The sequence below is a fragment of the Athene noctua genome, chromosome 8, assembly GCF_965140245.1.
Source record: "Athene noctua chromosome 8, bAthNoc1.hap1.1, whole genome shotgun sequence".
Classification (NCBI taxonomy): Eukaryota; Metazoa; Chordata; class Aves; order Strigiformes; family Strigidae; genus Athene; species Athene noctua.
Window position 1 is genome coordinate 9,835,169 of NC_134044.1, and position 24,715 is coordinate 9,859,883.

Genomic DNA, 24,715 nt, shown 5'->3' on the forward strand with positions numbered 1-24,715 from the left:
CTTGGATGTGATATCTAGCTTTGTTTCTTTACAGTGAAGCTTCTCCTTAACTTAGTCAGTTCTGTTTAATAATATTCTGTCTTTTGTCCGAATAATATGATGAGAAATAATATAAACAATTTGAATTGGGGTATACACTTCAAATGCACCTGATCTTGGACGGAAGGCATCAGTTCTTCCGTGCCAGTAACCCTAGTCAATACATTTTATAAAGAGAACATGAAAAATAACTTGCAGATGAAATTCAGTAGTAGGTGGACACTGTATAATTAGAGCTGGGTTTTGGCCAGGAATACACCTACTGCTTCTGGAAACGTGCCACAGAAGATGATAATTGGTAGTCACTGCCTTCTGGCATATTGCTCACAAAATAATTCTTCACAGCTCCTTGCATGCCTTTCTACAGGCTTGCCTTGCCTTTACCTTGCAAGGAGTCCATCCGAGTCCTGGCCAGATCTAGGCTCATTTAATTAGAGTATTCAAGCATGTGATATTATGATTGTTAATATTATTCTTTGACTTAGAGAGTTCTGGAGTTGCATTTTACACTGAAAAGGAGAAGCTATTTTAAATACACAGACTTGTGACAATCTGTAGTTTTAAAAACATTTTAATTATATGTAATTGTGAAATGACTAAAAATGTCTTTGCAGGCTATGTGTTAACGTTATGGCAAGCTCAGCTGGGTGGCTTATTTGTGAGCAGACTGAACAGGAATCAGCATTCATGGTGCTGTAAGTGGTGTTGGTCTGGCTTGGACACCTTGGTTTTGTAGGCAACAGCAGAATCAGCCTAGCTGCATGGGGGATGCCAAGGTGTTCCATGTGGTAAAGCTGGAGGGGTTTTGGCGGTAGCGCTGGAAGGAGTGCAGATCTGCGGGCACTATCTGCAATTCAGAGTTTTAAAGAAATGCTTTTGCTTCCAAATGGATGGTGATGTGAGGCTGAGAACAGCCATGCTAAATAGAAGTAAAGATCCAGGTAGCCTGATAGTCTCTGACGACAGCTGCCAGTAGAAAGCTGTGAAGAGCGCAAAGGGGCAAGTGCTGCCTGCAGTCACGGTCTGCAGAAGGCTCCTATCCAGCTGGGGAAAGGAGCTGGTATCAAGCAGAGAGCCCTAGGGAGAAGGTAGTGGCAGTTCCCTTTTAACACTGTTTAGGTTGAGGAGAGGTTGTTAGTGAAGCTCTTCATCGAGGAGAGAGACGATGGGCCAGCAGTGACCTTTTTGTGAGCCTGCTGCGAAGCACATGGAACACACACTGGTGGAACACGGTCGACAGGGATGGTCATGACGAAGGGTGTTAGTCCATTGTACGGGAGAAGCGGGTTTACCCTTCTGGAAAAATGGGTAGTGGAGAAGCAGAAGTGTTACTGAGTGCGGTCCTTCGTTTTGTGCTACTGGGGACTTAAACCTGTGAGTTTCTTCTGCGAGTTGGAAATGACACAGTCAGTGTCCCAGAATGATTTGGGAGTTTTTTTCCTTAAACATTGAAGAAGTATTAATGCTGTTTACACGGCCTTCCTGCCATCTTATCTGTAATAGTTTATGCAGAGCCAGTCACCCACATTTGAGAAAGATAAATTCAAACTGGAGCGGGGCCAGGGATGATTAGGGAACAGGCTATTCTCTGAGCAGAGACTGAAAGCTTAGATAAGTCCCTAACAAAATGAAGTCAGGATGGGGCTGGCTGTAAACACCAGGGGAAGGAAGGAGCTTCTTAAAATAAAAGTACAGTCACAAGAAGAAACATGCATAAGGCAGTTGTAAATAAGCCAAGTTGAAGCCAAAGGTTATGAAATAACTCTAGAAGGGCGAAGTGTAGTAAAAAAAATTATGGAGAGAATTTTATTTTGGCAGCAGCAGAGGAGAGGACTTCGTGCCCTGGGATGTCTTCTCCAGTTCTGGGTCCCCAAAATCTGCTGCTCATGCTTTTCTGTCTAGCTGGATGGCTCTGAGAAGTGCTGGCTGCGGTTGCATCGAGATGCTTTGGAAGCTTAAAGCAGCATGCTGTGCTTCCATGGTGCCTTTCCTCTGAGGATTCACTGTATGTATGTAGTCTTTACCTTTGCCTTTACAGATAGACAATGAAAATAACTGCCAGAAACCTCTCAGCAAGATGCAGGGTCAGTGTTGAAGGTGCCCTGGTGTCTTTGCTTCCCTTCTCCAGCAATTTGAAGTAAACACTCTTGTATCTGCACAGGTGAGGCTTTGGTGCCTGTGACTCTTGCTACTTCAACCAGGAAGCGGAGAGATGAAAAATAACTTCACATGAGCCAGTCCCCAAAAGTACTTTAAATTTACTGCACATCTCAGTTTGAGAGGTGAAAGCTCAGCTTGTTTAATCTCTGCACCCTTTCAGGGCTGAAAGCTTTATTTTGGTGTGGAATTTCAGAGGTAAGGTAGAGACCTGGAAGAAAATAGTTACAGTTTCTGCTTGCTATTCAGCATGCTTAGAAACTTTTTTCTGGTTATCTTTTTCAGGGTGCGTGAATATAAAATGGATCCACACCTCTTGAGCCTATAAAACTTCAATTTATACAATGTAAATAAGAGCTGGCCGGTGTGGACTTTGCCAGGGACAGATGTGAAAGCTGTTGCTGTATGACAGCAATAAGCTGCTGACTCAGGTGACGGCAGCATCCCTGAGGGAAGGTGGAGTTTGGGTGGCTGACGGTGCCAGCCGGGCACCCACCGGGCCGGGCCCCTCGATGGCGCTGGGCACAGACATCTGTGACAAGTCCAAGAAGGTCCTGAGTCTGAATCCATGGCAATGTAGCTTCCCATCTTGCTTTTCAGAGGAACAGTTTTCCAAAGGCCGCTGGCATGACACTTGGGGAATGATGAGCTCTGAACTCTAGCTCTCAGGGTAACCAGGAGTTTAATAACCATCAGGAATTACCTGCAATCATAATGCCACTGACATTACTGTGTGGTGACTGAATGCCTGGATGCTGCTTTGAAAACTCACTTTGCAGCAAACTTTGGGTTAATGATTCTTATGTGTTTGTTGGTTTTTGTGTTTTTGCAACATTTCACCAAAACAGGCTTGGAACAGCTGATAAACATAGTCACTCCAAAGTCAAACTCTTTGAAGTGCCATATATTACACTGCATAAGAACATGTAAGACTGTATTCGGGCATGTAAGTACAAAATGCCAATTCTAAAAAAAATGGTCCATAAAAGAAAATGCTGTGTGCAAGATGTTAAAGTGTTGATTGAAAGAGAATTTTGTATGTGCTGATAGCAGTACTCTACACTTGAAGAAAAAGTGTCGGTGAGGTTTTCATAACTGAGACCAGCTGGGAATAATTTAGGGTGAAGTTTAAATTGGGAACCTTTTGAATTTCACTAGATCTACTAGGTGTAACAGTTTCCCAGTTTTAAGTGTTAGATAATAAACCAGATCGATGTGACAGTAGTTTTTTCTGCTACCAGGAGGCTGGGCCCAGAATTCCCTTATTTAAACCCATCATAAGATAGTCAACTACTCTATTGTTTTTGTCTGAAGTCTTCTTTTAAGGACAGAGTGAATCTCCTAGGATGTTGGTTATACTTCTGGAGGCACAAGGCTCTCTTGATCTTGTTCTGGTTTTGTGTTTCTGAAGTCTGGCTTGAGAATGCTAAAGTCCTCTTTTTAAGCTGTCAGTGCTGTCTCTTTCTTCCTCCTGTCCCTTGCTGCCCCTTGCCGTGACATCATGCTGCATTGCCGCTAAGCACGGTGCTGATTGTGCTGGCTGGAGACCTGCTTCTTGGGTGTGCTGCTCACATCGTGGCTGGGACAACTCAAGTAAACACTTGTGCATCCCACCAGCTTAATGCGACCTTGAACATTCCATTGCACTTTGACCAAATCCTGACTAGTGTAAAGTTCCTGCATAGCTAGCACAAGATTGATGTATTTTCTTGAAAATAATAACCACGCTGGAGATGGCAGCTCCTTGAGCTCTCCTAGCCAGACACCCTCTCCCGTAAAGCACATCTGCCTCAAGGCGGTGCTCAGACTCACAGTTGCCATCTTGGCATGTGAGGAGCAGCAGGGTGGCTTGGGGAGGGGATGGGGATCAGGATGTGATCAGAGGGTGGCTTAGGGTCCCCCAGGCTGGGGGTGCCTGGGGCTTCTGCCATCTGGGCTGCTGCCAGGGCAAAAGGCCTGCAGTGCTGCTCAGTGACTTTCATGGTGTTTTTTTCTTGAAGCCAAACCTTAGTTCTTGGTATTGGCTTGGGGGTAGGAGGTGTATCTCCATGAAAACATGCTCGTCCTTGCCCTGCCTCTCTTTTGCTGTGAACCAAGTGATGCTCAAGGGGCATAGTCACAGCTATTATCTGTTGCAGTGTTTATCTACTCACTTAAGCCTTAGTTGGGGGATGCTGAGAATAGAAGCTGTGAACGGTGCAGACTGGAGTCTTGGTTTAATTTCTGTATGGTGAATCAAAGTCACGCCTGCCTTGACAACCACGAATACAGTCTGCTGCTTGACTAATCTCCTGCAAATGCCGGTTTATTAATAGTACATCCATATTTTTTCCCCCTCTTTCCAGTGTTCCTGATGTGCTCTGTCACTCCTATCAGCACACAGTGGTTATGATGAAACCAAAAGCAACATCTTTTTCAAACTGTAAATTTCCTTTATTGGAAGATGACAAACACTATTGCAGGCTGGGGTTTCTAGAGCCAAGTTATAGAGTTTCTATTTTGAAGCAAAACAGCAGTTTCAAAGTCAGGCTGCCACACTGTGGATCTTGGGGAAGAAGTTGCCAATGCTATTCGACCCCATGTCTTCTCTAGAATTTCATTTTGTCCTTTTCATAGATCAATAGTGCAAATAGGAGAGCTGCAAAATCAGAAGTTGAAAATAAATATGTTCTGATTCACCTTTGTTAGCTGAAATATTACAGAGTACAAAAAGAATTGTTCCTTCTGACCTTCACATGCCTGTGGGATGGTCGGGTGTGTGGAGGTTGTGGCAGAGGAGGGCTGATGGAGGTCGTGCCACACACAGCACACGTGCAGCACTGGGCCTGTTTCCTAAACCCTGCCAGACTCAGGGTCTGGGCAGCTGCTACATAAATGTTCCAGAGGGGAAATCGTGCCTTAAGGCACCAGTCCCATGCCTCTGCATATGGAGCTGGCTTGGCTGTGTTTCTGTCTGCCTTCATACATGTCTGCATTGTGGTAGTAAATCTACTTGTAGCACTCTTGCTTCCTGCCACAGAAGCGCTGCCCACAGTGATTGCAAGAGTAGTGAGGGAAAACAATTGAAAATGCCAGTCACACCTGCAGGTGAGCAAACTCACTTCTTAGGTCACTGAAGCAATACCAGAGTTATACGAATGTCAAGGAGCCAGGTCACTTTATGGGATTCTGATGCTCACAGGGAGGGGTATAGTTCCTACCCCAGAGGGAACTCCCACCAACTTCATTTGTTGGAACAAATGAATTGGCATCTAGATCTATGTGGATGGTAATGCCTCAAGTTTGATTCATCATTGTTCACTAAAGCAAGAGCTGTTAAAAAAAGCGCTAGATTTGTCTTATTTACCCCAGTGCAAAGCCCCGGGTGAGGATGTATTTTTGGAGATGGACCATATATATGACTCAGAGCAAACCCTCAGAAAAAGGGTACAGAGGCTGTTGTGCTGCTATAGCAGTTGCTAATTGCATTTGTGTAGTAAAATGTAATGCTGTTGACCCAAAGTGGCAATAAAGCTTTGCCTTTCCTTCACCGGATGCCTTGGCTGTAAAGGATTGCTATTCCCCTCATGCAGCCCAGGCCACCCTAGCATTGTAGGATAGTCTTGGTATTAAGTTGCTTACAGCACTATAGCAAAACTCTTTGGGAGGGAAACAATGAAGAAGTCTTTACTCAAGTGTTGTTTTTTTTTTAATGCTTCTTGCGTTTGTTGTAATGATTTAATTCAGAAGACTTCAGAGTCATCTTTGTAGCACGGGGAGACCACAGACACATATCAGAGAAGAGCTGGCTTATTTAAGGAAATTCAGAAAATCCAAAACTGAATAATAGTGTTTGTGGGTTTGGGGTTAGAAGATGCACTTGTGTGTCAGGCTGGCTGCCTTGGCCCACATGTTTGGCCTGTGTGGTTATAACTCTGGGAGCCCTGGGAGCGATGGCAGTGTCTGTGCTGCAGTGTGTTCCCAGCGCAACCACAGTGTGCTGAGCTGAGGTGGTACCACCTGGCAATGCAGAAACAGTAGAGACTGGTTCAACTCTGAGCAGATCAGGGTAGCCTTACCCTAGATTTCAAGCATGGCTCAGTAAGCCAAGCTGCTTACTGCTTCACTGCAGAGCAGAATGAGATGCAGGTGATGCATTCCCTTGCAGTGCAGAGCAGGAGCCCTTGAGAGGAAAAGCATGCCTTGCCTAGCTAGCCCTAGGTTCTCCTCTGCCTATGAATGCAGCTCACTGATTCAGCCACATGAATGCAGTGCCCGCTTTGTGTTTCACCGAGGCAGAGCAGCAGCAGGGGATGCAGGAGCTGTGCAGCCCGCAGCCGGGAGCTCTGGGGGCAGGGAGGAGCGATGTGGGACAGCCCTGCAGCCATGGGCCATGCCCATGTAGCTTTGGATGAAGGGACTGGGGGATGCATTTTATTTCCCACATCTCCAGCTGGTGCTGCCATGTCACTGACAAGTGACGCTGCAAGTATTAGGGAGCTGACATAACTTCCTGAGGGTCCCTGCCACGGCAGCTGTATATGAGCAACTTTTCCTTGTGTGGGTGTATGCGTGCACCTCAATACAGAAGGGAAAGTGGCGTTTCCCTGCATTATGCATGTGCATGGTTGTTGCCAGTGACCCCTCCACTACACCTCTGCTCACATGCCATGGTCCACCTTGCTTTTGCCATCATATATTTAGTAAGGACTCACATTGTGGCATTTTTCACAACCGTAGCTTATAGGACTTGCAAATACCAAGGTAGAGCACAGTCCCCTAGCTGCTCTAACAGGGCTCTCCTGTGGGAGAGCATGGTGGGGATCCTGGGACGGGGGTTCCCTGTATGGACCTGTCTGATGCTCAAGAGCTTTGTTTCTGCCCAGGTTTGGGCCCTGCTTGTGGATGTCTAATGACCCAGGAAGGCTGTGGTGCTGACCTGTGGTGCTTTTTCCTTTCCCATCCTTGAACTCCAGCTCCCCTCCCTCCCTGCCAGCCTAAGCAGCCCCCCCCTTGTTTGCCAACACCTCTTTGTAACTCAGGTGTGTAATGGTTAAGCTTCATTTTAGAAAGTTTGAACAGTCTGAGGTACAGGGCAGTTAGAGCTGCTGCTGTCAGCTTTCAGAGTAAAGGGAATTAGCCATGCCCATCCCATCAGGTTTTGTGAAATCTCATCTAAATTCACATGCATTTCTGTGTGGTTATCTTCTCCAGCTAATTGTGTCCTACACAATCCATCACGGCTTTGATTTTGCTGCTTCAGTAATGGAAAAGTCTCCAGGTTCAGACAATTTCCCCAGAGGTAGTTATTAATGTGCAAATTAAAATTACTTATGCTGAAGATGTCTGCAAACCATTTTCCACCAGAAAATTCGGTTGATCTGCGTCACTCAGAGTGGAAGAGAGCCTGTGCTAGAAATAAACACAGAATAGCATCCAGAGCTGTGACATAGCACTCTAGGTAGGCAAAAATGTCGAGAATATAAGGAAGAAACAAACGGAACATAAAGTGTGAAGAAATTATTTACTTCAAGGTTTCTCTTCTTTGCCATGCCTATGAGACAGTAAATGGTGTCTGCTCACTCAGTGTTGAAGGGCCTGTTGTTTCCTCTTCAACATTCAGCTCTGGGCTTGGAGAGACCCCTTGGGTGGAAATGTACGTGGGCATGTAGAGACTTTTGGAATGGGTTTTATTTAAATCTTAGGTAAACATGGTTTGAGCCAGGCCCCTCCTTCCTCCCTAAATCTTCCCAGCCCTTGTGAAGAAAGGGGAGCTGGGTGAAGCCCAGAACTGCAGGCTTGAAGGGTCACCCTGCTTTAGACGTTGAAACTCATAAACTTGCTGCCGATCAGCTGCTTCAAAGTGACATGCTCCTGGGTCAAGCCTTAACCTACCCACCCCTGGCTGTCTGTCTGAAGCCATTGCGAATGTGCTGTTTGGCTTACCTAGGGTAGGCTGGAAATCACAGCAGAATTACCCAGTCCTGTGGGCTTAAGCAGTCCTCAGTTACTTGCTGGTCTGGATTTGGGGTAATTTCTGCCAATGGTGAATTTATTCCAAGGCCATCAAAGATTTTTGGCATTGCACAAATAGGTAATTCAAGTAAAGTGTAGGTGGGGCTTAGTTCTATGTTGATCTTTAGCCTGTCCCTCATGCTCAGCTCTCCACCTCCCTTCTCCTTTCCAGTGATTATAGTTCACGACGTTTACTACAGGGCTTTTCTCATCTGCTAGATTGAAAAAAGCTGATAACAGGCCAGACCTTTCAGGCTGCTTGCTTTCTTTCCCAGAACTGTTAAGACAGTAAATCCAACGTGACAGAGGATTTTCCACCAAGGTCAGGAAATAATGAAATGTGGCTTAAGAGACAATATGCCACAGATACATACCACCCTCAGAACATGAGAGTGCAATTCAGATATATCCTGCAGTGAAATATAATGCTGTGTGTTTCTGCAAAACACTTGTCACGTCATGACTGCATCTGAGGTGGACTCCTACTTGGTGGGTTTTTTTTGGTTTTTGTTTTTTTGTTTTTTTTTTTTGTTTTGTTTTTTTTTGTTTTTTTTTTACTATTTGTGGCTGAACTCTGGATGTTTGTGCCAGTACACTCATCAGGGTATTGCCCTCAGTTGCCAGCTGTGTGGTGGTCCTTGGCAGGACTGGCTGATGCTCTGGGTTGTGCACAGATATGCAGGTCCCAGGTGCTGCTCTGCCTTCCCTGCTCCATGCCGTGGGGCCGGCTCCCTGGGGGACACCCCTCTGCCCACCACCAGAAGGTTCGGCAGGAGCTCTGGGCTGCTCTGCTGTGTTGTGAGCCGAAGAGTCAGTGCAGAGCCTGGGCAGTCCTGTGCTCCTCCAGCCCCTTGTGAGCGGCACGCGGGGAGGCAGGCGAACCACAGCAACACCTTTGCTGTGCGGCTTTTAGTAATGGTGCACTTGTCATCTTTCACCTTCTCAGGGAAGCCTGCCAGTTCAGCTGATGGGGGATGTTTTCCCGCATCCACAACTGCTGCTTCTGCCAAATAATCCAGGACACAGCATGTAAAACCATGTGCACAGAACAAAAATAAGCTAAAGGCAAAGGTCTGGTGCTTCAGGAGATCAGTGCTTAGTCTGAATTTATTCATATCCTCTTCATGTTTTATGGAGGTTGTCTCATCTCTCATTACTGTACATGTCTATACAGTATGTTTTTTTAAAAAATAGAAGGGTCAGAATTTAATCTGGAATGCCAGAAAGAAAGGCATTGTGAGGTTGCTTGGTGTTTTTGCTTACCCATACTACCTCCAGCATTCAGCCTGCTTTTCACCATCAGAGGACTCCTAGCATAGCCTTCATTTCAAAGATGACTCATTTCCCTTTCTGTAATACTCTTACATACTACTGCTAATAATACTTCTACAAGTGGAAGTCGTTATTATAGAGGACTGCTGATAAACTGGCTCATCCTACCTTGCCTCTCAGATGGTATCACAAATGGTAGCCTCAATGTTTTATATTCTGTCAGAGAGAGTAATTTTGCTTTCAATCCTGGAATTTAATTAACTTCCAGAGATGTGCCTGCATCCATTTGGAAACTGGTGGCCTTAACCAAATAAACCCATGCAGTGGTTTCCTGAAGACACTTGTTCTCTGAGCCTTTGTTTACTGTGAGTATTTGCTGACTGCCCTTTGCCCCATGTATCAGGGTGAAGTAGGAGCAGCCAGGCGTGCCACAGGTGGTGCTGATGATAAGGTGGTAATGTGATTCATTTGATGAGGGATAAAGGATGCAAAGGCACCAGCAGTCACTTTTCCACCCTCTGGTGCTGGCTGTAAGCCTAGCACTCCCCACAACATGTAATTTGCTGTAGAGGGGGATGAAGGAACATGATGTTTTGGCTTTTTCCTGGGCCTGATTTGTGAATCCTAAATCCTGATGTCTTTCTTTTATGTGAAGCCATCTTTTAAATGGCTGGTGGGAGAGAGAGGGGTGCAATGTGGCTGGTGACAAATGTGGCAGTGGATGATCGTGTTGCTGTTCTGGCATATGGCTAACACCAGCATGGAAAGGATGTTATTTTAAGATCTCTCATTTTCTAGTGGAAGCGTGAGAAGCAGAAGAGTGAGCTGTCTTGCACAGCAACTGCACTTTCATGGCAGATGTCAGTTAACTTGATTTTTATATTAAAAAAAAAGAAAAAAAAATTTGCTTTGTTTTGTAGAGCTGGCTTTGTGTATGTCTGGCTGCACTACCCAAAGTGAAGAGGGTGGCAAATACACCCTCCCAGGACGGCCTTCAGGACTTTTGTTCATGTCCTTCTCGCTGTGGATGCTGAGAGCCCATTGCCTTTGGGAAGAGGGTGCTGAGGAGCAGAGGGGTCAGCATGGGGGGTGCCTTGGGTGCTGCTGGATGGGCTGCACCTCTCAGGGATGCTGGCCAGCTTGCCCCTGCTTCCCGTTGCTACTGCTTGCAGTGACCTGAGAATGCAGCATGTCCCCCCAAAATCACAGCGTTGCAGTGCTCAGTAGCTAATGGAGCCCTTGCTTATTGGTGTCCCAAGCAGTGCACAGAAGGCCTTTGCTGCTGGGGAGTTAGGCAGGAGAACTGGTACTTTATGTTGCTCGTCCAGTTTTCTCTCTGCTGCCTCCCCGAGGATGCCAGGGTTGTTATTTAATAACCACACTGGTGGTGCATCCCCGCGGGGTTCCTGCAGCACCCTGTGCGGTGGGTAGAGTGGAAGCTGCTGGGGACAGGAGAGCTGGTGCTGCTCTGGGAGAGCTGCTGTGTGGAGCTGGGAAGGACATGGCGGGGCGAGGTGGTGATTTGAAGGTGGTGGCGGAAAAATTTCACTTACAGCTGTTTGCAGGACGGGGATTGTAAGGGACAGGGAGGAAACTTAAACTTCTCTAGCAAGGGGTGGGAGCCAGCTGTCCCTCTCATGCCATCCCAGATTGACACATCTCATCAGCGAACCCCCGTTTTGGTCCCACTTCTGATCAGGTTACAACATGGTGCAGTAAAACCGCCGCTTCCTTCACTGACAGGGATAATGGAAACCCCTTTAATAACTCAGCAGATAAATTCTGTGCTTGGGGGGGTGGATGTTTCAGAAAAAAGTGCAGAAATAGAGGTGGTTCTTGGATGGGCTGAGTGGGGGTTGCTCATACTGACTACCAGCCCTGTGGCCTTTCCTCTCCCCAGATAGTGATGTACATAGGCCAGGTCTCCAAGGACATCCTGAAGTGGCCTCGGCCCCTCTCGCCACCTGTCGTCAAGCTGGAAATGAGGACGGATGCAGAGTATGGGATGCCTTCCACCCACGCCATGGCAGCTACTGCCATCTCCTTCTCCTTTCTCATTGCAACTGTGAACCAGTACAAGGTAGGGGGTACAAAAAGGAAAAAAAAAAAAAAAGAAAAAAAAAGAAAAAGAAAAGCATGTGTCTGCTTTCAGCAAGCTACTGAAAACTAACAAATCCAAAGCTATTTGCCACTTCCAGAGAAGTTCTGTATTTATTTTCACAGACATGTATTTTTTCCTGTTGTTACCTGTAGCTGGCTGATAATAGACACAAGAAGAAACTTAGAGGAAATCTCCTTTCCTTAGCATGAACCTGCACAGAGCCATGGGCGAACTGCACTGCCCTGCCGTGGTTTAGTGGGTTCGCTGTGTTTTTGCATGCGGGGTGACCACGGAGGGAGCTGTGGCACTGCTGTGGAAGATGCTTGGCAGCAGCGTTTTGTGCTCACCCCGTGCCCACCAAGCCAATGCTGCACGTTGGGGAACACCAGCTCCCAGGGAAACCAAAGGAGCTCTGTGTCACCTGTTTTTTGTATGATGCAGGAAAAGCATCCTTGGAAATATGCTGGCTCTTACCTGTGATAGACTGATAGCATACAACATGATTTGAGAGCCTGTTTGTCAGAAGTAACAGCGGTTTCACTGCACTGGAGCTGTAAGCTGCTTGGGGAGATCTCATCATTATTTTCCCCAAACCTTCTAGCTTTAATCTTTCTAAAGGCTTATTTCCCAGAAACTCATTTCTCCAGGATGGTTAATTTAATTTTATGAATCTAAACATGTTTCCCGTACTACAGCAATAACAACTTCCTCGCTGTATCATATTTAAGTGTGTTTCTCAGCCCTGTCAGGTGTATTTCAAAAACCTACATAACGGAGAATATGGCTGGGGGATGTCTTGCTGTCACAGTGTCCCTGGGTGTTCTCCTCACCACGCCAGCACGTGTGCAGGGACAGAAGGTGGCCACCCGTTTGATGAAAGGTGCTGTGTCGTGGGGCTGTAACTCATAGAAACAGCAATCTCTGAATTAATTTAACTTCCAGACTCACCAGTCCCAGATGTGGAGCGGTGGGCTTTGCTCCTGCCTGCAGTGCAGGGATGAAGGCGCAGGTCAGTGGTGTCCCAAGCTGCACTGCCAGCCTTCTGCTCCCTGTTAATTGCATGCTAAGTGGTTGGAGCAGCTTGGCAGTGGGATGGGGACAGGGAGGAGGTGCCGAGAGATGGGATATTTGTCAGCACTGGAAGGCCAGATCCAGGTCAGAGCTGCCAAAAAGACCTGGTCAGCAGCACTTTCTCCTCCTCCTCGATAGACTACCAGTGGGACATGCAGCTCTTCACGGGCTGTCTTGTACTTCTTGGAAACTGCCATGAAAGAATAAAGCTGCTGTAAAACAACTGAATTATTTAATTGCCTCTATTTATCTACCAGTACATTATGCTGCTATCTTCTCAAGCTGCCCTAGTCATCAATTACCAATCTAGACTAGCTCCCAGGCTGCCTGCTGAGGGGGGAGTAAAGTGGGCATAAATCCTCTGAAGGCTTAGAGAAGTGAGGAAAAAATAGTGTTTTATGAACTGGGAGTGACATTTGCAGCTGGGTCTGAGCTCTCTATTCTGGGGGCTAGGGTATGCCGGGGGAAAGGGTCAGAAGTGAGTTGTTGTGCTTAAAATTTCCACAGAAGCATTTCTGTGCTGACCTGTGGCCACCCTGGTCAGTCATCAGCCTTTCAGCAGTAGACAGAGATTTTATGTCAAATCAGGTTAATTAATTTAATTTACTTATATTTTGGGTTGGTTTATTTTTTTCAGGAAAATCTCCTTTATGGACTGAAAGAAGCCCACAAGCCCACTCAGTTTCAATATTTGAATGAGTGGATTAAGGGCTAATATGTTAAGTTTATTCTTTACCAAATGTCTTGGTTTTTTTTTTTTTTCCTTTTTAAATGTTGATTTATTTCAACACTTCTTTCCATGTTTGTAAGCAACTCAGAGAGGAAATTAAGCAAAACCAGCTTCATAAGAAGACGATTAAACCTTAAGTGTCACAGAGAAGAGTGGTCCTGGCTTCTCTAATAGCTGGATTGTGGTTTCAGCCCAGACATTGATTTTTCCCCTCCCACTGCTTGAGGACTATTGATCATGCTCCTGGTCAGGCTCCGTGGCTATCAGGTTCCCAGCGGGCAATCTGAGGCTGCAGTTCAGCTTTGGGCATTGCTTGTACAACATCCCCTGTCTTTTCTTCCTAATGTCTTTAGCACTAGCATGGATTTTGCAGGTAGATACAGTGGAGAAAAACTCTGCAAATGCCATCTGTTTCCAAGGCTGCCCCACACTAAGACTAGACCTTTGCAAAAGCGGGCACCGCAGATAAAACGACATTCCAGCAGGATTGCATGTTGGCCATTTTGAGGTCTCATCTCAGGTCACATTAATCTCTTTAGGGAAGTACAGCTCATGAGCCACTTCCCAATGTAAGATCCTGACATCAGTCCGGCTGCTTGGGTGTTTTATTTCTGATATAAACTGATGTTAAAGTGGATAATGGTGTAATGGGTGTATTTTTTTTTCCTCCTTTTCACAGTATCCCTTCGAACTAGGCCTGGTAGCAGCGTTTGTGTTTTCGACGCTGGTGTGTCTCAGCAGGCTCTACACAGGGATGCACACGGTCCTGGTAAGGATGCCCTGCGCCGCCCCGTGCTGGTCCTGCCTCCAGCTCTGCTTACCTGCAGCGATTCCCATCTCCCACTCTTCAAGTGATGCACATCCTGCCTTGGCCATGCCACTGCAGGAATATAGGAGTCACGCCACTAAATTTCAGACTGTACATTCAAAGGCAGGTGTGAGAAAACCCTCAGGCTATTGCTATTTGAGTCTGCAGGGGAATTATTTATACCATTAGGGAAGCAGTGGTGTGTGTGGGTTGAGGAGCCGGGTGAGGTTGGTGTGGCTTCTGACTTGTAGTTTTCTATTTTGAAATTTTAATTGCGAGGAATGCACTTGGGCAACTGACGCTAAGCCTTTTTTGTGCAATAGTATCATTGTTGTCAGCGAGAAATATTCTGGGCTGGTTTAGCCTGGGAGTGTCAGGGAAGGAATAGCAGGTCAGTGAGTCACACCAGTGACCATCAGAGAGAGGAGAGGGTAAAACATGACAAGTGAGCTGCCTTTGGGGGTCTGGGGGACAGCATGTCTCGTGTTATCATACAGGGACGTAACACTTAAAAAAATATTATGACAAACTTCTTGTTTTCAGCTGGAAGGAAATTCATTCTTAAAGAACTGAGATGCACAAATACTTCATCTGAAAATAATCATAAAATACCTGTGACTTTATATGACAGATGTGTTGGGCACAGTTGTTTAGAGATATCAGTCCTGTTTTAAGAATAGATTGCAGTGTAACTTTGATTACACAGTAGCTGGTTCCTTCCTGATGAGAGGGAACATTATTGATCAGTTATATATAGTGGTCAGAGGGGGGGTCCAGCTACCCAACTATGGGTAAAAACTCCTGGCTACTTCCCTGCAGGAGTTTGATATGCATTGTTGGTTGGTTGCATATGTATAAATAATTGCATTTTTTTACTGAGTGATAATTATGTCTGTAATAAGGAGACTTGATGACTGTAAGAAAGGGACCCCTTATGAGATGAAGGTTATCTGTAAAATATAGCTTGACCTTCCCTTCCAGGCCTAGTGGATCAAAACAATATCTTAAATTAAAGCTGGAGACACCCTTTCTTGGCTAGTGACCTTAAGTCAGTCTGTAAAAATTCTTTGCATACTTCCCATGCTGGTCCATCGTAATGAAAGACTCCTCTAAATTTAGATGGATTTTAGGGTAAAGAAGAAAAAGTCCTTTGTGCCTTTGACATGATAAAATGTGCTTTAAAATTTAGAAAAAAAAAAAAGCTTCTTAGTTGAAGTGTGAGAAATGCTGCCTTTCAAAAGGGCAAATATACTTCACTGGGGTCTTCATCGTGTGTGTGCCATGGTGGGGCCGGAGCTAGGGAAGTGCCTGATGATCACAGCTGCCCAGCTGCAACCCTTCTCTCTGTGGCAGCATCCCACCTGCAATGACAGGTTCTCTCAGTTCAGAGCCATTTTCCACATTAGAGGGATGGCTCCCACCCCGAGCTGCCCAAGGTGCCACGGGACCACCAAGGCACAGCAGCCGCTCAGCCAAGCCACCAGGCGAAACAGCCCGTCTAATGGATTTTTTACTGAGGTCTTAATAGGAGATGAATACTGACAGGATATAATTATGTGTTAGGTGATCATAATATTTTAGTAAAGCAAACAAACAGTTAACATATACCCCCTGACTTAGTGTAACTGAATTTTTCCTGTTTGAGGAATCAGAGAAGGAGCAACAAGAAGGTTGCACTGTGCTTTGCTACAGCCATAGCTGAAGGTCTAGTGTGGGGGCTTGTCTTCTGTAGCCTCAGCTCTACAAATCAGTCTGTATTTCAGCATTGCTGGCATTGCTTTTGATCTGGAGCAGCCTCAAAAGGCAGCCATGTCAGTAGAAGAGATGTGACCATTAAAGACCTTCTGGAAAGGCAGTAAGCTGATATGAGGGCTATCCACATCATTGTAGCCATATCAGAATGAATACTCTGCTGAGGGAAAAGGGAATAAACACCTGTTGCCTGGGCTGTTACCAGGAGAGCATCACCCAGCCAGAGAATGGCATGGAAGCAATGCACTTGCAGTGCTGAGAGATAATTTAATTACACCAACCCACTTCACCACCTCAGCACGAGAATATCCCATGTGTGTGGAGAAGCAGGGGAAAAGCAGGGTCTTTCCTTTTAGGTCTTAAATGGTGGAGTCTGAGGATCTGGAGTTACCTGGAAAGGGCAAAGCAAAAATTTGGACACATTTTGAAGCAGTGAATCTGTAACTTTTTAGAGCTTTTTTTTTTAAGCAACAAAAACCAATTGGAGACAATAGGACTGAATCTTTTTTGTTGTTTGCTTTTTCCCCAGAGAACTGTATTTTAGAAAATATCCCATCACCTTCCATCTTAAAACCTTGGCTCAATTTTTGATACCTGCCTTAGCGAGGTGAACAAGTTTTCCTGTTTCACTGCTGCTGGAGCATGTCTGAGTCACCTCATGTTTGAAACGCCAAGCGATGGCGTTTGTGTGAGTGCACAGTATTCTAGAAAGATGCGAGCAAGATCACTGCAGATCATATCAGGAAGAACTTCATCAGCTGAGGGCAGCCCCCAAAGCAGGAGGAGGAGGGGAGGCTTTTAGTCTTTTAACCCTTCAGGGCCAGCAGTAGGAATTTATTAATGCGCCAAGGTGGTGGGTTTGGCATTCGCTGTGGCGGCAGAGCTGGCTCTCCAGTCACACCCGAGCCACAGCTGATGATGGGACAATCTTACTGGTACTGCAGCTTTCCATCTGTGCTGCCCTGGGTTAAAAGCAGTGATGCCCTGTGCCAGCCAGGGTGGTGTATAAGATACAGGGACAAGGCAAAAGGTCACTTTTTATGACCAAAAAGAAAACTGGAAGTTTTTTCTGTCAACAAAGTAAATTGGTTTTGTTGCCCTGAGATATACTGATTCAGTGTTGATGCATTTATTGCCAAGTACAGCACCCTCAGGAAAGGGTACTCTGTAGTCTCCACCCTGCTCCTTCGCTGTGCTGTACCTCGGGTTTTTTAACACCACCATTAATACTGAAATTATCTGAAATATTTTGAAGTTGATAAACAACATATCGGTGTCACTTTACACACTGTGGCAGAACAGTCCTTGTGGGATGAAACAGTAACCTTCAGGAGTGGAAAGCAAGTAAGATATTTCTGTATAAGAGAGTGAGTAGCATCTCACATTAAATGAAAGCATGAAGGGAGTTCAGGCAGTAAGTGACCATATACAAGACAGAATAGAAGTGTTATTTTTGCTTTGACTGGCAGTATCTATCAGGGAAGTAGCTTCAGTGCCACCGTGTTCAGGGTGCTGGTTCGATATTCTAGGGGCATTTTGTGAGTATTTGCAATTCCAGCTGTAGTTTCAATTGAAAGAGTATAGAAGGGTCTTGCTTTGGCAATCCTAAAACAAATTGTGCTCTAGGACCTTGAGAAACAAAAAAAAGAGTCCAGCAGACAGCATTTTGAAGCACGCCAGTCTTGAATCCCAGGCATTGAATGCAACTGGATGTTTACCTCTGTTGTTTTTCTTTATGTACCTGTAGCACAGGAAAATAACCTCAATGACTTGCAGCATTAGAAACTCGATACTGGCTTGTTCTTTAGGTAGCAAAGCAAAATGACAGCTCTCTAGTTAAAATCGATAGGAGCGAGGCCTCCCTTGTGTCGAACCTGGGCGGCTGCTCGTTTCTGGGGGGGAGGCGGGGGGGTGCTGTGGGGGATCGGGGCCAAGCTCTGTGGCAGCGGGAGGGATTTTTGGGAGGGATGGAGCTTGTGGGGGACTTCGTCTGTGCTGAGGGAGCTGGAGTGTCCAAGCAGGGAACGGAAGGTTTTGTTTAAGCTTTGCTGGTAGTGCTGCACCTTGAGCAAAATGCGTGCCTGCCCTCATTTTAAAATTCCTTTATAATTGCGGGTTTGGCAAGAACCTAATCTGTTTACACAGGTAGACAGGCAAGAATGTGCTTCCTGGGAGTGCTAACAGCAGGGAAAAGCTAAGGTCCTGCTCCTGGGTGCACAGTAGGGAGAGTCCGGAAAAGCAGTTTTTCTCACAGAAATCAGAGCCATCCCTCCTCTTCCCATCTTTTCCTTAGTTTTACAGGTGAGGGAGGAAAACCATTAATTCTGCACAGCTAAATGTTTTCATAAAGTGTTGGTCTTGAGCTCATCCACCTCCTTGGGGTGTTCAGAAAATCAAACCTCTGCCTGGGCATACGAGAGGCTAAGGGAGTCACTACTGGCGGCTGTGGCTGGGGATGTCCCACGCTCTCCAGCACCTTCCAGTAAGGAGCCTCCAGAATGAGAAACACATATATTGGTGGATATGGGGAAAAACAGCATAAACCACTGGTCTCCAAACATTTGCGATCAGTAAAAAAATTTTGAGCATGCACCCCCAATATATGTATATTTACTTATGAATGATACATACACATGTACTACTCTACTGATACGTACATTATACACACAGAAATACAAATTTTAAAAGGATGTGATAAGGATGAGATAGTGGGGTGGGAAGTAAGCACTACTTTTTTTTTTTTTTTTTTAAATCTTATTTTACTTAATAGTGGTTCAAAAAGTATTTTCTTCACTCAGCCCAATGTGTTGTCTTGCACAGCCACTTTGAAGGCCACTGGTTGGGAGCAGAGGTGGTTGTCTGGGTCCTGCTTGAAAACTACAGGAACTGTGTTATTGTACTGGGGCTGAACAGGAGTATAATAAAATTCAGAAAACTTTAATCAGGTCCGTAAGTAGACGCTGTCTGTGCCCCAGCCAGGAACTGCTGGAGTCAGCTGGGTATAGGGGAATGTTAATGTTTGGTTAAATGTCCTTAATCGGAACAGAAAACCATGTGAACAGCTTTTGAGTTTCACTCCTTAATCACATATGGAGGGGGTATTGAGATGTCAGGACTTGTTCTTGTAATATGAGGTGGACAAATAGTGGGGTGGGAAATGGAGGTTCACAGTGGTCATGGGATTTCTGAGCATCAGTGCTGGGAACAACCCCCAGCTCTTTTGTGTTGATGCAGTTACTTGGTCTTAGGCCAAACCATGCTTTTGTGTGTAAAGTTATCACCTAAAAATTGGTATCAAAAGATGGATTATTGTGAAATATTGACACCTAATGCTATTTTACATATTAGATATCTGTGAACAACTTTGTGTATTTCCATGGCTACCCTCATGCAACGGATGAGGGAATAATTTGTGTTAAGAATGTGCAAAATTACTCTGGGAGTTGCTTAAAATCAAATGTGCTGTGAATCCATTGCCTGGAAGTTGCAAACAGCTAAAGTTCAGCCATACCGGAGTAATGTGTTTACCAGAAAGCCATTAAATATTTCTGTTGTGAAAAAGTCCCCTCATTCCTGCCTAACTATAAGTGAAGTCCTCATAAATAATTCATTTTAGACTGTGACCAAGCATGGGGTGGTCAACTGTCATGACTCAGTGAAAAAGATACAATCTTGAGAAGAGGACATTTCTGCCTGTGATCAGCTTTTGAAGTGCATTTCATGGTCAGAGTACAAACTGATGCCTCCTGAGTGACGCCGGGAGAGCAGCACAGGGAAACTTGTTATATTGCTTTTTATGTGGCTGCTCTCACACAGACAGCTTTTGTTAGGGGTTACCTCTTGTCTCCTTTCCCAGCCTTGCGGTTGTCAACAATCAAGTTCTCAAAATACCTTATTTGCCTCTGTTAATAAATTAGGTTTTAACTATGCTTTTGCCTCAGGCACTTTACTGCAAGCTGGATTTCAGAGGCTTGGGCAACAAATCTCTTCTTGATGTACTCCCACTCGGCCATGCCTACCTCTCACCACAGTTGGCAGAAATCATGGCACGTGTACCACGTCCTGCAGCTCTTTCCTGGATTGGGTACTTGTCTCTGACAAAAGACAGCATCTTTCCATTTATGCAAAGCAAGCAAGTGATAATCCTACTGATATGATGAAGTTACTTGTAGGATTATGGGAGGGGAAGGATTTGTGTGAAAGCCGTTTACCATGATATCGTTCCTGAGATAGTTATGCATGTGCCTTTTCCACTGAGGTCATAGGTGGAGAGTGCCCTTAAAACGTGAAAGCAAGTGAGGGGAAGAATCTCACTTGTTCGGGGGAAAAATATGGGTCAATAGATACAGTCACACTGACAAGGTTAAGGTTGGGTTTGTGGACTGTCATGTTTTGTTTAGCACAGGCTTTGGGTTGTCACTGTGTGTGGACAGTGTCTTCACTGTGAATTCAGGGCATTCCTCTGCTGCTGTGCACCCCTGAATGCAGATACTGGTCTTTTTTCATCACCTGAGAATATCTGTTTTACCTTGTAGGTCTCACAAAACTTTTAAACATGATCTCTTTGCAGGATGTGATCGGCGGAGCGTTGATTTCGGCTGTGCTGCTTGTGCTCTTGTATCCTGCGTGGGACATGATAGATCACTCGCTGTTAACTAGTCCCTTCTGTCCACTGCTTTCCATAGTTGTGCCTCTCGTCTTATGTTACAACTACCCCAAACTAGACTATTACAGCCCTACGAGGGGAGACACCACTACTATCTTAGGAGCAGGAGCTGGAGCAACTGTGGGATTTTGGTTAAATAACCAGTATATTGCACCAGCCTACACCAGTGAAAATTTTCGGCTTGGATTTCCTCTGACCACCAGTAAAATCGTGGTGGTTGTGCTAGCCAGGTTCCTTGTAGGGATCTTTGTTGTTCTACTGACGCGCCAGCTCATGAAGAGTGTGGTCCTTGGCATGCTGCGTTATCGGTACAAGTTTCCCATTGGCGACCTGGAAGCCCGGAGACGACTGGAAGTTGAAGTGCCATATAAATTTATAACGTACTCCTCAGTTGGCTTCAGTGCTACTGTGATTGTGCCACTGCTGCACAAGCTGTTAGGACTGATGTGAGCATAACGCCTTCCTTACAGAGTAACGTACAGCACCACCTTTTCAGAGATGCGATAAGTTGATCAAGGCTGGTAATCTGACCAAGAAGTGTTTTGTGCCTTTCTGCACTGGTGTGGTGGGTCGACCCTGGCTGGACACCAGGTGCCCACAGAGCTGCTCTATCACTCCCCTCCTCAGCCTGACAGGGTGAGAAAATATAACAAAAGGCTTGTGAGTTGAAATAAGGACAGGGAGAGATCACTCACCAATTACCATCGTGGGCAAAACAGACTTGACTGGGGGAAATTAGTTTAATTTATTACCAATCAAATCAGAGTAGGATAATGAGAAATAAAACAAAATCTTACAACACCTTCCCCCCACCCCTCCCTTCTTCCCAGGCTTAACTTTACTCCCAATTTTCTCTACCTCCTCCCCACCAGCACTGCAGGGGGACAGGGAAGGGGAATTGCGGGCAGTTCATCACATGTTGTCTCTGCTGCTCTGCTGTGGAGACAGTCCCCACGAGCTTCCTCTGACATGAGTCTTTCCCTTGGGCTGCAGTTCTTCATGAACTTCTCCAGCGAGGGTCCCCCCGGGGTCACAAGTCCTGCCAGGGAACCTGCTCCAGCGCGGGCTCCTCTCTCCGCGGGGCCAGGGCCCCTGCCAGGAGCCTGCTCCAGCGCGGGCTTCCCACAGGGTCGCAGCCTCCTCCGGGCACCCCCTGCTCTGGCGTGGGGTCCCCCCCGGGCTGCAGGTGGGTCTCTGCTCCCCCGCGGACCCCCCTGGGTGCGGGGCACAGCTGCCTCCCCACGGGCTGCCCCACGGGCTGCAGGGGAACCTCTGCCCCGGGCCTGGAGCGCCTCCTGCCCTCCTCCTGCACTGACCTGGGGCTCTGCAGAGCTGGTTCTCTCCATGTGCCGACTCCTCTCTCCTGGCTGCAATTGCTCAGTGGGTTTTTTCTCTCCTTAAATACATTATCCCAGAGGCGCTACCGCCGTGGCTGACGGGCTCGGCCTGGGCCAGCGGCGGGTCCGTCCTGGAGCCGGCTGGCATTGCCTCTGTGGGACATGGGGGAGGCTGCCAGCAGCTTCTCACAGAAGCCGCCCCTGTAGCCCCCTGCTACCAAACCTTGCCACGCAAACCCAATACAACTGGCCTAAAATACCTAATTTAGAGGAGTCACAGGAATTGCTGTACACAAATAACTTTGGGTTAGAAGTCACTGACCCCACTGTGTCCCATGACAGCTAAAGAGGACAAGCACAGAGCACAAAGCCAAAATCCCTGCCAGAGCAGCAGCAGTGGCCGGTTTGCCATGGGGTTGGGAGTGCTGAGAAGCATGGCTGTGCCTGTGGGACACTGACCCCATGGTTCTGCGGACTCTGAAACCACCTGTCTGGCTGTGGGGTTGCTCCTGCTGAAGCAGGAGAGCAAGCCAAGGAAGGGCTTGTGTTTGGGGCACGGGCGAGTGAATGGCTGCACGGGTGGGGGAAGAGGCAACCAGCCAAGAGAAAAGCTCTGTCCCTGGGACATGCAGAGCTAACGCCTGGGGACAGGGGGCAAAGGAGGAGTGGCTGAAGATGGGAAGGTGATGTGGAGGGAGGTGGATGCTCTTCAATCACTGGCACCTTTCTGCTGTCAAGCCTCAGTGGGATCATCCTGCTGGCCAACACAGCAGGTTTCTTCAACAAGCAGTATTGGCAGAGATCAGAGACGGCCACACTTGGGTGTACCTGTGCGTTTTCCTGAAGAAATCTGATAATTATTGTCATAGTGTCTTCTGAGGGCACTGCCAGACTTGGCTATTTCTCTGTGTGTGGTTTTACCCACTGCAATCCCTAAAAAAAAAAAAACCCAAACAAACAAAAAAGTAGCACAGAAGAAAGAAAAATCCAACAGAAAACATTTAAAATGATTTGTAACAAATCCACTAAAAGATCCTTTGCCTATATACAACCGAGCAGAGTTGTTACCACAATGTTGAGGCTTGTGTTCAAACTGTTTAATTCCAATTTAGCTTCCCTGTCTAGGGGATGGGAAAAAGTCCTTCCTACCGTGGCAGGGGTGATAAGTAGTGTCCTTAAACTGCGTTGTGGAAGGAGCTGAGTGGTGACTCTGGTGACTACAACGTGTGGTGATGATAAGATGCTATCATTTTCTGGTGCTGCACAGCATTATAGTTGGTCTTCCATGCATCTTGCATTACCATTATACACTTGTAGAATAGCAGTTGAGTGTTCATAGGAGGATCATTGCTATAACTCAGGCTGCTTATTTTAAAAAAATATTTATCAGCTGTTGGACCAATGAGCTGTTGAGAAATACAGCAGTGAATGTGGTCTGCTTGACTAGAAAAATGTAACACATGATGACCATGGAGCTTCAAGCATGGCCCCTGTGCCTTTCCTGGCGGAATGTACAGTGAAAGTCAGCTTTTTAACCAGGTACGCTTGTCTTCCTGGTGGCAAGCAAAATCAACCCAAAGAATGTAAAGGAGATGCTTTGCCATCAGTTAATCACTTGATAAATATAATTAAGGTCCAAAAATGTAGCTGAGAGTTTTGACTGAGGAGCAGGAGGTGTGCCATGAAAGAGCCGTGTGATTTTAAAATCAGGTTGGTCGTCTCCAGAAGAAATGCAGGCAGAAAATTTAACCAGTTTTAGATTTGACCAGTCTGCAGATAAACTGTTTTAAATCAGGCTGTGTGGACTTTACATGTGTACGTAAGCAGCTTCGATGAGTCTTTTAGCAGGGCACATGTCCACTCACACGTGCCCTTTGGTGAATGCTGGACTTGGGCCACCAAAGCCACAAGGCCCCGTCCTCAGCCTCTCTCTCCCTCCCACACACCACAGAAATGCTGCCATCAGGCTCTAAAACACCTTTCAAATACCTTCTGTTAAGAGTGCTTTATGATGTACAGCTGCATGGCAGAGCTGAAGCCCTGTGGAGGTGTCACATCACAGTTGATGGGACCAAAATTAGGAAAAACTTGACAGCAAGCTGAGCATTTAAGCTGTGGAGTGGAATCAGTTAGTCCCAAGAAAGGCACAGTTTGATGGGACATTCATGCAGCATGTAAAATTTCTCTTCTGCATTACAGCTGTTTTATGCTATGAAGATTTTATAAATTATATATAAATGCTTGGATTTATAAAGTATGTGCATAGGTATTTTTATCTTTTATAGTGTTCACCTGCATGTGATTCATGCAATACATGCAAACTGTATTTGGTTCAAATTTTAAAATATACCTATTTTGCAAAATTTTATGGTTCTCTGTTTGTTTTGCATCCTCTGTTGCTACATGTAAATGATTGATACAAGGGGAATGAGTCGCAGTTTAAAAAGCTTCCTAAATGCAACCACCCACCTCTTTTCCTAAGCTGGCCTGCTTGTGGCCCATTGTCCCCTGCTCAGTCTAGCTGCGAGCTTTGGCTCCTCTGGGCTCAGCAGCAACATCCTGCTTTTTTATAAACATTAAAAAAAGAATATTGATCTACTCACAACTATTTGTTACATCCTTTGCAAACAGAAACTTGTGAGTTGTCATGTCATTAGTGATGGAGGATGCTTGAGCACCTGAAATTTCCTCCACCTGCAATATCTACTTCTAACAGACTAAACAGTTATTTGGAAGCCAAACTTGATTTCAAATTAATATATGCAATTATAGCATGACATCCCATAAG

At 46.0% G+C, this 24,715-nt stretch overlaps 1 protein-coding gene across 1 annotated transcript in view; it reads left to right on the top strand.

Annotated features, from left to right (window-relative positions):
• The window catches only part of SGPP2 (sphingosine-1-phosphate phosphatase 2), a 40,582-nt gene extending 16,339 nt beyond the window's left edge, over window positions 1–24,243 (top strand). Inside the window, exons 3-5 of the mRNA XM_074912021.1 lie at window positions 11,363–11,542; window positions 14,044–14,133; window positions 20,495–24,243. Coding sequence (XP_074768122.1) covers window positions 11,363–11,542; window positions 14,044–14,133; window positions 20,495–21,040 — 816 coding nt within the window. The 3' untranslated portion in view covers window positions 21,041–24,243. The remainder of the gene's footprint in view (window positions 1–11,362; window positions 11,543–14,043; window positions 14,134–20,494) is intronic.
• The last annotated feature ends 472 nt before the right edge of the window (window positions 24,244–24,715 follow it).